Source organism: Pristis pectinata, chromosome 14 (genome assembly GCF_009764475.1).
Source record: "Pristis pectinata isolate sPriPec2 chromosome 14, sPriPec2.1.pri, whole genome shotgun sequence".
In the NCBI taxonomy this organism is placed as follows: domain Eukaryota; kingdom Metazoa; phylum Chordata; class Chondrichthyes; order Rhinopristiformes; family Pristidae; genus Pristis; species Pristis pectinata.
Window position 1 is genome coordinate 37,677,639 of NC_067418.1, and position 13,836 is coordinate 37,691,474.

General features: G+C 39.7%; 1 protein-coding gene across 1 annotated transcript in view; it reads right to left on the minus strand.

Annotated features, from left to right (window-relative positions):
* Nucleotides 1–2,024: 2,024 nt before the first annotated feature.
* Nucleotides 2,025–13,836, minus strand: part of LOC127577989 (anoctamin-9-like) — an 88,776-nt gene continuing 76,964 nt past the window's right edge. The window contains exons 22-25 of the mRNA XM_052029696.1: nucleotides 6,470–6,586; nucleotides 3,405–3,498; nucleotides 2,787–2,899; nucleotides 2,025–2,091 (exon numbers count right to left, since the gene is read on the minus strand). Coding sequence (XP_051885656.1) covers nucleotides 2,025–2,091; nucleotides 2,787–2,899; nucleotides 3,405–3,498; nucleotides 6,470–6,586 — 391 coding nt within the window. The remainder of the gene's footprint in view (nucleotides 2,092–2,786; nucleotides 2,900–3,404; nucleotides 3,499–6,469; nucleotides 6,587–13,836) is intronic.

A 13,836-nucleotide genomic window follows, 5' to 3' on the forward strand; every position in this document is an offset into this window, starting at 1 on the left:
GCCGAGTAACTTTACCATGTGGCATAACGTTCATGATATCAAGGATATCATGGTTTTCCTTGCAAGTCATCTAGGCCTAAGATGTGTTTACACACGATGGTGTTCAGCACAACATTGGACATTATTTCTGTGATTTTCAATTGGATATGTTTGACTACAGATATCAAAAGACATTTGTGCAGAAGTCAGTCTTCTTGGCATATACTTGCTTTGGCATAAGTTATCGGGCTTCTTTCCGAGGATGACCACTACTCTGTGGAGTATGGTGCTGCCAACTTGCTCTCCCTTAAATCTCCCAAACACCCACTCTGGGTCCAACTTGGGGAAGTAATCAAGTTGGGGAAGTAATTAACTACCCCACCAGCAATTAATTGTGACTCCTCTCCTCCTACCCTCAATGCCCTAACTCAACTTAAGGTCCCAAGCCAAACATGTTCCCTCTCTTCCTTATGAACCTACTTGTTACCCACGCAAGTGCATATAGAAAATACTTTTACCACTTTCAAGTTCAGGCTTTGTGTGCAAAAAAAAATTGAAGCAGTGAGCTCTGAACAAAAATATTTGCTTGCTCGTCACTGTTTAATGGAATTTCTGGTTCAATGACTTTTCTATGACATCAATCTGGTTAGTGTTTTCCATCTGTCAGAGTGAAGCACAAGGGTCAGTGGAGCCTGCAAAGTTACAGCCTCCTGATAACAACAATTAGCTGTGTTTCCTCATTATACAATCCTAAAGCTATGCCATGAACTTTATAAATGTTCTCCACCACATCACCCCACCTTCCCTTAGGGTCCACTGAGCAAGGGTTACTCAACTGCATTTCTAAGTCACTTAAACAACATTCCAGGGTTGATACCAAGTTAACGGATCTCAGCAAGGTTAGTACTCGCGCAATATAATTGGTCTTAGTGCCCTGAACTAAGTAGAGGAAAACTGAACTAGAATTCTCATTATCAATTGCAATCCAGTGACTCTAAATGGGAAGTGTATGCATGGATCCCAGGACAGGGATGGATCAGTGAGAACATGATCCATCATTAAATTTTCCTGCATTCACTCTCTATTCTAACATAGAATGATCATTTGCACCCAAGAAATTGCTTCCAACCAAGCACAGTGCTTTTTGGGGAGGATAAAATTGTAAAATATTTATAAAATGTACTGCAGAAATACTGATTTCCAATACTGCCGTGGAAATAGTTTCCTGCCTCTGCAGCCCAGCTATCAAGGATCTTATAACAGTATACATTGTCTGTTTGAAGGAGTTTCAATGGACTGTTCCAGTTGTACAATTATTCTCAATTATATACAAGGAAAATTTGACCATGAATACTACTAAATTGTTTTAAATAATTATGTAAGCTTTTAACTCCAGTTTTGTAGTACCAGCATGAGCTATTAACAATTGCCCTTTAAACTTCTCTTACTCCTCTCTGATCTTTCACTGTAATAAGATGGAAGGGCTGACCACCAGTAAAGCCACACAAGAATAGAGAAATTCTGTTTTTTTCTTATTTTAGTGTCAGCTCAATCAACTGCAGGGCTGATGGCAGAAATAGTGGAGGGGGGGAAACATATTCAAACCCAAATGCTCACAATACAGCCTTATTCCAGGGTAGTATCCTATACATTTCCAAGAAAATTATCCAGAGTGCATTCATAGCCTCTTAGATTTGTTGGACTAGGTTAACAATTGAAATGTGCTGTAGTGAAGGATTCCCGTTATGTCACATCTGAATTAATCTTGTATGATGGAATGTGAACATTGATCAGCTCGAATGCATTGAACTGAGGAGGATCATGCTTCTCTCACTTACAGCCCAGTTTGATAACTGAATGATATATTTTTCACTGACAGGATTTAACTGTTTGAAATGTGGTATTTTTTTAAAATCATATTTGCTTGACAAAGTATATTTAATCTAGTACAGTAATACAAAATTGTGTCATCAGACAAGTTGTTAACTGGCTTTCCCTAGTAAACAGCTTTGGTACAATACTTTTATTTTTACATTGTTCAGTGATTAAATGATCATTTGACGATGTTGTATGTTAGCCACTGAAGTACCTGCACTTTTCATTGGAATCATCCTAAAGGGAAAAATAGAAAAGCAAGTTCAAAACATTTTACTTTGAAATTTCCTGCTTTTCACCTCACTTTCTTTTGAAAGTATGATAACATGAACATGACTATGGAGGTAATTTTGAGTTATAAAGCAACATTTTTATTTCATATTAGTACACCTTCTCAGACTATCCTGGGTAATATCTTACCTTCAAACAATACCACCCAAAACCAAATTAAATGGTCATTCATCTCACTGCCCTTTTTAAGATCCTGTTTTAGGCAAAATGACAACGTTATTTATGTATGTTGTCATCTCTGTGTTTCAAATGGATATAGAGCTAGAAGTTCTTGAGTAAAAGTTAGCATTATGACATCCAAATCTGTTTTATAGTGTCAGGATTTGGATGTCATTCAGCTGAATAGCTTATGCCATCACAGCCAGTAACATTCCCATACCAGGTCAATCAAACCAGAACTTGCTTAATTTCATCAACATAGTTGTCATATCAGAACTATATTTACAGTAATGCCAGGGTACGTTTTAATAATTAAGTCACTGTCATGCTAAGGATTAAGTTTAAGTAACATTACAGACTATTACTTACAGTCTACCCAAACCATCTGAACAACCAGACTATGTTCATAGTGTTATAATTATGTGTTCCCTAAAAGCAAACTTTTTTTTTTAAGAACTCATCATCAGCCAAGTAAAACTTACTTCAGCTCCTCTTTTAATTGCTCATATGTCCTCTGTAGATTTTCATTTTGGATTGAAACTGGGATTTCAGGAATATACCAAGATGCAACATACTTGATGCAAACCGCAATGTTCTAAAACAGATATGACACAGATATGTTGTTTTAATTCCCTCACAATGTGTTTACATCAATGTATTAGAACTGCTTACATAATAACCAATAAGACAAAGCTTCATATTGATTGGGCTACATTCAGATGTGTTACTATTTACCATGAAGGGGATGAACTGAATTATGCATAGATCTAGAACTGTTCCCTCTGCTCTACTGTGCTAGGTTAGCAGAAGAGCATGAATAATATATGCCCACATGATTTCATCACTAATGTGGTGCAACTTCCTTCTAAGGACCTTATTTGTTATGCAAGTCAGGTTTGGAGAAGTAATCTTGAATGATGATTTTACAACTACTGAGAAAGAGCAAAATATTGTCACAGGCAGACAGATAGAAATGTTTTTGTCTCATTTTGGAGATGAAGAAACACAGCTGCTTTAGATTTAATCCCCAGAAATACTATAAACAGGGTCCAGTATTTATCTCTGTTCTGTATTATATTTACCTTGTAGATATTATTTACCTCAAATAACACTAAAAATGCCAAACGAGCAGCAAGAATGTGCCAATATTGGACAGTACGATCTTGGGTATATTCATTTCTGTAGTCATGATACCTGGACATGATAAAGATGATATATTTAACATCAAATTTTGTGAATCTGATTCAGTCAAGTAAGCATATATGCTGGAGAACATCTGTAATTCAGGTATTTCAAGTTACAACTACAAATGAACATTAGTGCCAATGTGCATACTTTAACTACACCATAAAATAATTAGCATTAAAATTATAAAATTTTGACTAGCTGTAGATTACAGAACTTAAAGATTCAATAACTATGTTTGAATCTCTTAGTTTTATATTTACAAATGCCTGCATCATTAACATTAAAAGATAAAGGTCCTGAATAGGCTGGGTTTCTATTCAAGCATCAGAAATGTGCAATATGGGTCCTTTGTTTGTCAAGCATTTACACCATTGATCTCCACTACATCTACTTTTCCATCTAATATAATATGAATGGGGTAATTTTCAAAATTTGGAGTAGGCAGACCACAAACTGTAACAGAAAAGAGGCATCTCTACCTTTCCTTTGACCCAAAGTGAATTGGTATTCTATTAATGCTACCAATTTTTAAAAAATATTTCCTTCAGCTGGACTTGCACCATTCAAAAGTAGGTGGTTAGGATTTTCAGTACATTCTCAGCATATCCCAAGGCAGTTATCTATGTGGGCTCCGAGTGGACTTCTTCGGGAAGGCAGATTAGGTGCTATCTGATGCCATGTCCAGTGACGGCCTCACTTTGTTGCCACCTGCCATGTTTTTCTTCATCTGACTCTTTCTATTGCTGTGAAATGGTGTAGAGCTATTCCCTCATTATTTTAAGATCATGGAGGACATAGCAGACAATCATAAAGTAGAACCTATAAATGGACACCATGCTGCCTGATCGTTCCAGGCAACAGAATTTCATTTTGATGATCTTGATGGCAGTCTCCACACTGTCCCATAGCTGTGATTGTAATTTCACTGTCACTTTCAAAGCTCACACAAGAGCAAGGATGGAGTGGATAGCTGATGCTTCGCTAAGAACCATCTGCATGTCCAGTGTTGTGGCTCAAATACAGTCGGCGCAGTGGACTGGCTCTGGATGGAATTATGGTCACCCAGAGGCCTGGATTACCAATTCTGAGATTTGAGTTCAAATCCACCAGGATAACTGGGATTAAAATTCAATTAACAATCTGGAAATGAAACAAAAATATCCAATCTTAGAAATAATGATGAAAAAAACTATTGGATGTTAATTAAAAAAACCTTCTGGTTCACTAAGGTCCTCCAGGGAAGGAAACATGCCATCTCCTGATCTGCCCTATTTGTGACTCCAGACCCACAGCAGTGTGTATGACTCTATAAGAAAAAGTCCTCTGAAATGGCCTATCAAATACTCTGTTCAGTGGCAATGAGAAATGGGCAATAACATCTCTAATTGAGATGACTATTGATGTCCATATTCTGAAAAATGAATAAATAGTAGAAATGGTGTCAAGCCAGTTCCTTAGAATGGAGACCATGTGGATTTTTTTGTGGTGATCATACATAATCAGGATGTGAAGGCCTTTCTGTTGACAAATAGCTCAAGCTCGACATATGGATCAAGTACCATGTGACTATCAGTCACTCCAAGAAGACTGCAATTTAAGAATACGTACTAGCATTTTCTCTGAAGCAAATAGATAAACTCTCATCTCGTGTTTACAGATTTTACATGAAATCCAGCATGCAGTGGTACATTACAAACTGTGACAAATGGCCTGTAATCAGGCATTGCCAGGAATGATCGGATGCCAAGTAGTTTAGGGTGACAGCAATCTTCATCTCAACAGACTGTTCAGCTCCAAAAAGCATGGATGCATGTTTGGAGTTCTGCCAAACAGAAATTGGCAAATCACAATGACCAATGTCTTTGAAAATGTTATCCTCTTCGTACAATGTTCTTGGGACAGATGGAGAAACAAGGACTGGTCACAGACAATGCTAGAGGATAGGCCCTTATGGCCATTACCCTTCTTGTCCTCTCCTGTGGCTTCCTCTGTGGAGGTCTTGCATTTAATCCCCCTAATCTTGTTCATGTCAGAGACCTAGTGAGACTAGTAACAGCACCCATTCCTTTTGCAAAGGAAAAGATCATCTTAATATTGCTGCTCTAAAGTGCAGTCCAGCTAACCCTAGAGTTCTTAACCGACCTAATTCCCAACAAACTTCTAATTAACTGACAATCCCTCGAAAAGCACATGTGGGACTGTGACAGCTGTTCAGACCTTGCCAGGGAAGGTGAATTGTGATCCTAATGCAGGTGCTTTTTCTTCACGCTTCCTTTTTTGACAAATGGTGCAGCCTAATAAGACATCAAACGAATTTCATACAGCCAACAGCTGTACAGCCTCAGCCCCTGAGCTCCAGTCTTTAAAGGAATCAGCACAACATGCACACATACACTCTAGTACTGCAAGTGATGTTGTGCAGTTCAATCACAATCCTTAGGCATCATTTTACTGCTCATTATCGGAGGAAATCAATTTCTCGGCCATAAAGTGCATAGCGACCTCATCAGTCTAAAGCTTTACCTGACAAGTTCATAGCGTGGGCCATGCACAGTGAACTTCTGGCATGTCTACCTGCCCTTGTATTCTATGCCTTGGCTCATAAGGGGAAGAATCTCATGTTCTTTTTCAATCACCTAAGGGACCTGTCTTATTACCTCTGTAGACACATACTCCAAATTCCCTTTGTTCCTTAACAATATTCAATATCCTTCCCTTGCCTTGGTGCATCTTCTCAGATGATTTACTTTTGCACAGTTCTTAAATACCTTCTGTATGGTGTAACTGAAACATAGATTTGGAAGGTCAGTCTATGCCTGTATTGAATTCAGCAAGATCATAATAAGGAATCTTAACTGACCTCAATGATTTGGGCTAAGAGCGGTAAGTATATTAGGACATCAATTCTAATTATTACCGAGGGCTCCTGTAAGAAAACAGCCACGTGCATGTGCCAAGAAAGGGTCCAATATCTTACCTGCAATATGTTACCGGATATCCTAACAATTTTGACCCATCATCAGAATAGATCGTTTCCTCAAAATTCTTCAGATGGAGAATAGAGAGACTGTTATTAACATACCCAGTCATACAACTGTGAAAGAAATACATGCAAGTCAACGGCGTGATAAGAATCTGCATTTTGGCAGTACCATTAATGTGGTAAACTATGTTTAAGCATTTTACAGAGATGACAAGTAACCAGTAGAGAAAAGCACAGGAAAAAAAATAAAATACCTAAGTCATGACCAAAAATATAGACTTTAAAAAAAACTTATGAAAGGAATATTTGTCAGACATAGGATATATCACAAAGTGCAAAGTTGAGTATTTTCTAGGAGGCAGCAATCCATGGGGTTGTCCATTTAAGACAGAGACAAAGTGAAACTTTTCCTCTGAGGATTAGAACTCCCTTCCTCAAAGGGCAGTGGAAGCAGAGATTTTGAATATATTTAAGGCAGAGATGTACAGATACTTGATAAGTAAGGGGTGAAAAGTTACTGGGGGTAGACGGGAATGCAGAATTGAAGTTATGATTAAATCAGCCACGATCCTATTAAATGGCAGGGCAGACTTGAGGTGCCAAGTGGCATACTCCAACTTATAATTCAGATGTTTTGTTTTCTTCAGTACCATGTATGGGCAGTTCAATTTTTCCTTCCTCACATGTGATTAGGAAGGTTTGAGAGATCAAATCATGATATTCAGAAAATTCAACTGGGCACATCCTGCTGCCGACACTGACTGGAGATGTGATCGCTATTTGCTTTCTGTGTCTGATGTGCATTAAATGAAATAATTCCCCACCCAATCATCTTTTAGAGCTTTCCCTTAGCTAATGATTCAATGCTGCTCCATTTTGGACAATACTTGGAAGAAGCACTGAGAGGAGCAAGGGCTGAGAACATAATCCAATAGAGGAACTTCAATGAACAACACCAAGTGATTTGGTCACGATGGCCATGGCCTGAAGGACACAGCTGCCTGATTGCGACAGGTAGTAAGAAAACCAACCAATAAACCTACTTGACCCCATCCACCACATCAATCACACAGTTGCTGATGCACCTGTTCATGGCAGGCAGGGTAGTGTGGGGGCCGACACGTTAGTGTAGCAGTTAGCGTAACGCTATTGCAGTGCCAGCGACCCGGGTTCATTTCCGGCCACAGTCTGTAAAGGAGTTTGTACGTTCTCCCCATGTCTGCATGGGTTTCCTCCGGGTGCTCTGGTTTCCTCCCACATTTCAAAGACATACGGATTAGCAAGGTGTAGGCACACTATGTTAGTGCAGGAAGCATGGTGACACTTGCAGGCTGCCCCCAGAACACACTATGCAAAAGAGGCATTTCACTGTGTGTTTCGATGTACATGTGACTAATAAAGATGTCTCACAACCAGAATAGTGGAAGTGACCACTGACCAGTCCTGTGAGACAGACTGTCTTTACACTGAGGATATCCTCCATCTTGTGATGTAGCAGTACAATTGTGCAAAAATGGGATAGTCACAAATCAGGCAGCCCAAGAACATACTCAAGCTCAACAATGGCAGGGCCCAACTTGTGAATACTACAAATAAGACAAAAGCATTTGAGACCAAGTTCAGACAGAGGTGCTGAGTGGCTTCCTCCTTACATCAGAGAAGCTGGTCTTTAGCCAATTTATTTAATCCACATGATATCAAGAAACAGCTGAGAGCCCTATAAATGCAAAGGCAATGGGACCAGACAGCAACCTGCCTGCATTCCAGGAGTAGGTTGCACCAAGCTGTTCCTGTACAATAACAAAATTGGTATCTACCTAGCAATGCAGAAAATTCCACAGATATGGCCTTTCCACAAAAAACTAATTACTACCCACTTTAATTATCGTCCAGTCTACTCTCAATCAGCAAACTGATGAAGTGTTGCTAACAGTCCTTTCAAGTGGCATCAAGTCTCCAATCCTTATTCACTTTATATCTACAGTTTCCTCCAGTTCTACTACTCTTTGACATAACTGCATTCCTGTGATTCTGGCCTCCTGAGAATTTCCAGATTTAACAACTCCACCATTAGTGGTTGTGCCTTCAGCTTTTAAGTGTCTAACATCGGTACATCATTACTGCAGTGGTTAAGTCCAGAGCCACCATTTCAAATCTCACCATGCCATATATAGAATTTAAATGCAGTTAACAATCTGGAATTTAAAACAAAATGTAATCATTAATGATCACACAAAGATTGAAGAATTATTGCAAAAAACATCTGATTTACTAGTGCTTTTCAGAGGAGTGAATTCACCAATTTTACTCTGTCTGGTCCAGATTGACTTCAGAAACATCAATGTGCTTGCATCTTAAACACCCTCTGCAATTGCCCTGCTAGCCACTTAGTTCAAGGGCAATTGTGGATGGGCGACAAATGATGGCCTTGCCAGCAATACAAAAATAACCTTAAAAAAAAATAAATAAAACCTCTGGAATTCCCTCCCTAACTGTTTCCATTTTTCTCTCTTTTAAGACACTGCTTAAAATTTGATCATCTGCCCAAAGCGTTATCAATTTCTTTTTCTCCCGATGCAGGGTTTCGACAGGAACATTGACAATTCCTTTCCTCCCACAGATGCTGCTCAACCTGCTGAGTTCCTCCAGCAGATTGTCTGTGCTCTAGATCCCAGCATCTACATTCTCTTATGTTTCAATTTCTGTGTGTTTGAAAATGCCTCTTTGAACAGCCTTGAGATATTTTTGTTCAGCTAAAGGTGATATACAAGTTGTTGTGGAGTAGTATATATAGGCAGCGGGGACCTGTTATATTACAAAGTAATAAATTAATTAAGACTCCAGTAGAAGTTGTGTATAGATCCCCCGATATCAGTTGTTAAATAGCAAAATATATAAATGCAGAAATTAGACAAACATATAGCAAAGGCAGAACAGTTTTAATAAGGGATTTTAACTTGCACACTGATTGGGATGAACAGAGTAGCTCATTTAAAAAACTGGCAAATATCTTGAGTGTGTTCAGGGAAGATTTCTGCAGCAATATGTCCTGGAGCCAATAAAGGGGTAAGCCATATTCGTTTTGGAATGAATCAGATTTAGTCATCGAAAAATGCACAAATATTTATACATTAGTGACAGTAATATCAAGTTCAATTAAGTGTTTGTAAAGGAGGAAGTGTGAAAAATCCATTAAGATTCTAGATTAAGACAAGGCTGACTTTCAATGCATTAGAACAACATGCTGAGCCATGGTATATCCATGGTGGACAAACTCAGAGCGTGGATTAGCTCTGTAGACTGGGATATTATAGCCATAACAGAAATATGGCTGAGAGAAGGGCAGGACTGGCAGCTCAATATTCCAGGATTCAGATGCTTAAGACGTTACAGGTACAGGTAAGTGGTTGGGGGGGGTGGGGGAAAGAGGGGGTTTGTGGGTAGGAGCATGTTGCCTTTTGATAAGGGAGGACAGAACATTGTGCAATGAGGCCATATGGGTAGAATTTAGAGACAAGAACGGGAAGGTCACTCTAGCGGGGCTGTATTATCCCCCAGTAGTCAGCAGGAACTTAAGGAGCAGGTGTGTAGAGAAATTGCTCAGAGTTGTAAGAATAATAGGGTTCTATTGGTCAGAGACTTTCATTTCCCCAGTATTGACTGGACTACCCAGAGTGTCAAGGGTGGAATTTGTGAACCGTATCCAGGAAAGTTTCCTGAATCAATATATAGAGGGCCCTACTCGGGAGGGTGCAATACTGGACCTCTTCTTAAGGAACGAAGCAGGGCAAGTGGCAGTCAGGGAGCAATTTGGCTCTAGTGACCTTAATTCTATTAGTTTTAAGATAGTGATGGAAAAGGACAGGACACGTCCACAGGTTAGGGTCCTAAATTGCAGCAGGGCTAATTTGGGGGAATCAGGTAGGATCTAGCAGAGGTCACTTGGACGAGCCTATTTGAAAGGACAAGAATGAATGGCAAATGGGAGGCTCTTAAGAGTGTGATATCAAGAGTCCAGGGGCAGCAAGTTCCTCTTAGGGTGAAGGGTAAACCTGGCAAGTTTAGGGAATCTTGGCTGACAAGAGAGACTGAGGCTCTGGTCAAGAAAAAGGAAGCGTACATTGGGTTTATGAGGTCGGAGACGGGTGAATTCCTTGATAACTATGTAAAGATTAAGAATACGGGAAATCAGGAAGGCAAAAAGAGGGTACAAGATGGATCTGGCAGGTAAGGTTAAGGAAAATACCAAGAAGTTCTGCAGATATATTAAGAGTAAAAGGGTGGCTAGGGAGAAAGTAGGTCCTCTGCTGATCTCCATCAGCAGGGTCGCCTATGTCTCGAGCCACAGGAGATGGAAGAGATTTTTAATAAACATTTCTCCTCGGTATTTACTGAGAAGAAAATTATGGTTGCTCAAGAGATGAGGGAAACAAATGGTTATGTTTTGGAGGACATTCGTATTACCAGGGAGGAGGTATTTGCAGCCTTGCAGCACATTAAGGTGGATAAATCCCCAGGGCCTGATCGAGTGCATTCTCAGACTTTGTGGGAGGCTAGAGAAGAAATTGTGGATGCCCTTATGAAGATACTTTCTTCATTGTAAGCCACTGGTAAAGTTCCCGAAGACTGAAAGGTTGATAAATGTTGTTCCATTGTTTAAGAAGCGTAGCAAGAACAAACCAGGGAACTACAGGCTGGTCAGCCTGACATCAGTAGCGGGGAAGTTACCGAAGGAAATTCTGAGGGACAGGATCTATCAGCATTTGGATAGTCAGAGTCTGATTAGGAGGAGTCAGCATGGCTTCGTGCATGGAAAATCATGCTTGATGAACCTTTTAGAATTTTATGAAGAGGTAACCAAAAAGGTAGATGAGGGTAGGGCAGTGGACATTTTCTATTTGTACTTCAGCAAGGCCTTCAATAAGGTCCTGCATGGTAGGCTGGTCTGGAAGGTTAGGTCCCATGGAATCCAGGGAAAGCTAGTTAAGTGGATTCAAAATTGGCTCGGAGGTAGGAAGCAGAAGGTGGTGGTTGAAGGTTGTTTCTCAGAATGGAGGCTGGTGACTAGAGGTGTGCTGCAGGGGTCGGAGTTGGGACCCTTGTTATTCGTTATTTTATAAAAATGATTTGGATGCGAATGCACAAGGCTTGATCAGTAAGTTTGCAGATGACACAAAATTAGGTGTTGTTGTTGATAGTGAAGGTGGTTATTGTAGATTACAGAGGGATCTTGATCAGTTAGGGAAGTGGGCTGAGGAGTGGCAGATGGATTTCAATACAGATAAGTGTGAGGTATGCACTTTGGAAAGTCAAACCAGCATAGGACATACTATGAAATGGTAGGGCACAAGGAAGTATAATGGAACAGAGGAGTCAAGGAATACAAGTGCATAGTTCATTGAAAGTGGCATCGCAGGTAGACAGGGTGATGAAAAAGGCATTTAGCACACTGGCCTTCATCAGTCAGGGCACTGAGTACAGGAGTTGGGACATTATGTTGCAGTTGTACAAGTTGCTGGTGAGGCCGCACTTGGAGTACTATGTAGTTTTGATTACCCTGTTATAGGAAAGACGTGGTTAAACTGGAAAGAGTGCAGAAAAGATTTATGAGGATGTTGCCAGGACTGGAGGGCCTGAATTATAGGGAGAGGTTGGCCGGGCTAGGTCTTTATTCCTTGGAACATAGGAGAATAAGGGTCGACCTTATATAAATCTTTAAAATTATGAGCGGCAAAGATAAGGTGGATGGTAGCAGTCTTTTCCCCAGGGGAGAAGAGTCCAAAACTAGGGGGGCATAGATTTAGGGTGAGAGGGGAAAGATTTAAGAGAGACCTGAGGGGCAACTTTTTCATGCAGAGGGTAGTGAGCTGCCAGAGAAAGTAGCTGAGGCAAGTACAATACTATCATTAATAAAGCACTTGGATAGGGAAATAGAGGGGCGGGCTTAGAGGGATATGGGCTGAACACAGGAACTTGGGTGGGCACCTGGTTGGCATGGACTCAATGGGCTGAAGGGCCTGTATCCATGCTGTATTGCTCTACGACTCTTTATCTGTTTATGGTAAGACAGCAGAAGATCAGTGGAAAGTTTTAAAAAATAAACAATGTTTACAGAAGTGGTGCCATGGCCAAGTGAAACAAAAAGCTGAAAGAAATCCAAAATCAGAAGCAGATCCTGGCAACAGAGCAATGGAAGCTGAGAAAACAGATCAGAGGAACTACAAAAAGAAAGCTGTAAGCTATGTCAAAATCATCACAGAAGTTTTAAAACTACATGAAAGTGAGTGATGAAGCAAAATGCACCCTTTGTAAAATAACAGTAGTGATATTGTAAGTAAATAGATACAAGTTAAAACGATAAAATATTTTGTCTCACTATTTACAGTAAAGGAAGAGAGCATTAAGGCGAAACTGATAAATGATGATAAACTCGGCGGTCCAAAGACGCTTAAGGATCCTTGCGCATAAATTATCAAAATTTCATGGGTATGTATAAAAATAATCAAAAGACTGCAGGATTACTGCTGCTTTATATTTAGGGGATTAGAGTAGATGAAAAGAGAAGTCATGCTACAGCTATACAAAGCCCTGGCTAGGTCATATCTGGAGTACTGTGAGCATTTCTGAGTCTGAAAAGCTTGTAAGGATATAATGACCTTGGAAAGAGCAAAGTGTAGATTTACCAGAATGATTGTGGATACGAAAGCTTAAACTGCTGTGAAAGATTACACAAACAAGATAATAAAAACATTGTTGAATTCAGTGTTGAGACTTGAAGGCTATAATAAACCTTCTTGGAAGATCAGATGCAATTGCTTGACTTTATATTTGTGTTGTACTCACATTAGAGACCAAAGATAGGTCAGAGTGGGAGTTGGATGGAAAATGAAAGTGAGAGGCAAGTGGAAGTTCAGGATCTTTTGGGGATTGAACAGAGGTGTTCTGAAAAATGGAACCAAATCTCTCCTGATGAAGGGTATTTGACTTGAAATTTTATCTCTGTTTCTCTTTCCATAGATGTGTACTCACCTGCTGAGTGAGTAAACATCATTTACTATTTTGATTTCTGATTTGCCGCATCTGCAATTTTTTTGATTCTCAATCTGTGTTTGATTTCTCAAATATAGGGGAGACCACATTGCAAGCAGCCAATACAATGTACTACACTGAAAGAAGTGAAAGACAGATTCAACTGTGTTTATGTCCCCAGGTGGGAAGGGAAAAGACTTTTCAAAACACTGCTGTAATAATTTGGGTGAAGAATGAGGTGGAGATTTTTTCCCGATATGACATCTTCAATTAGGAGAAAATAACAAAATCAATGATGCTGTGGCCATTTTACAGATGCAAAGTGTCAAAAT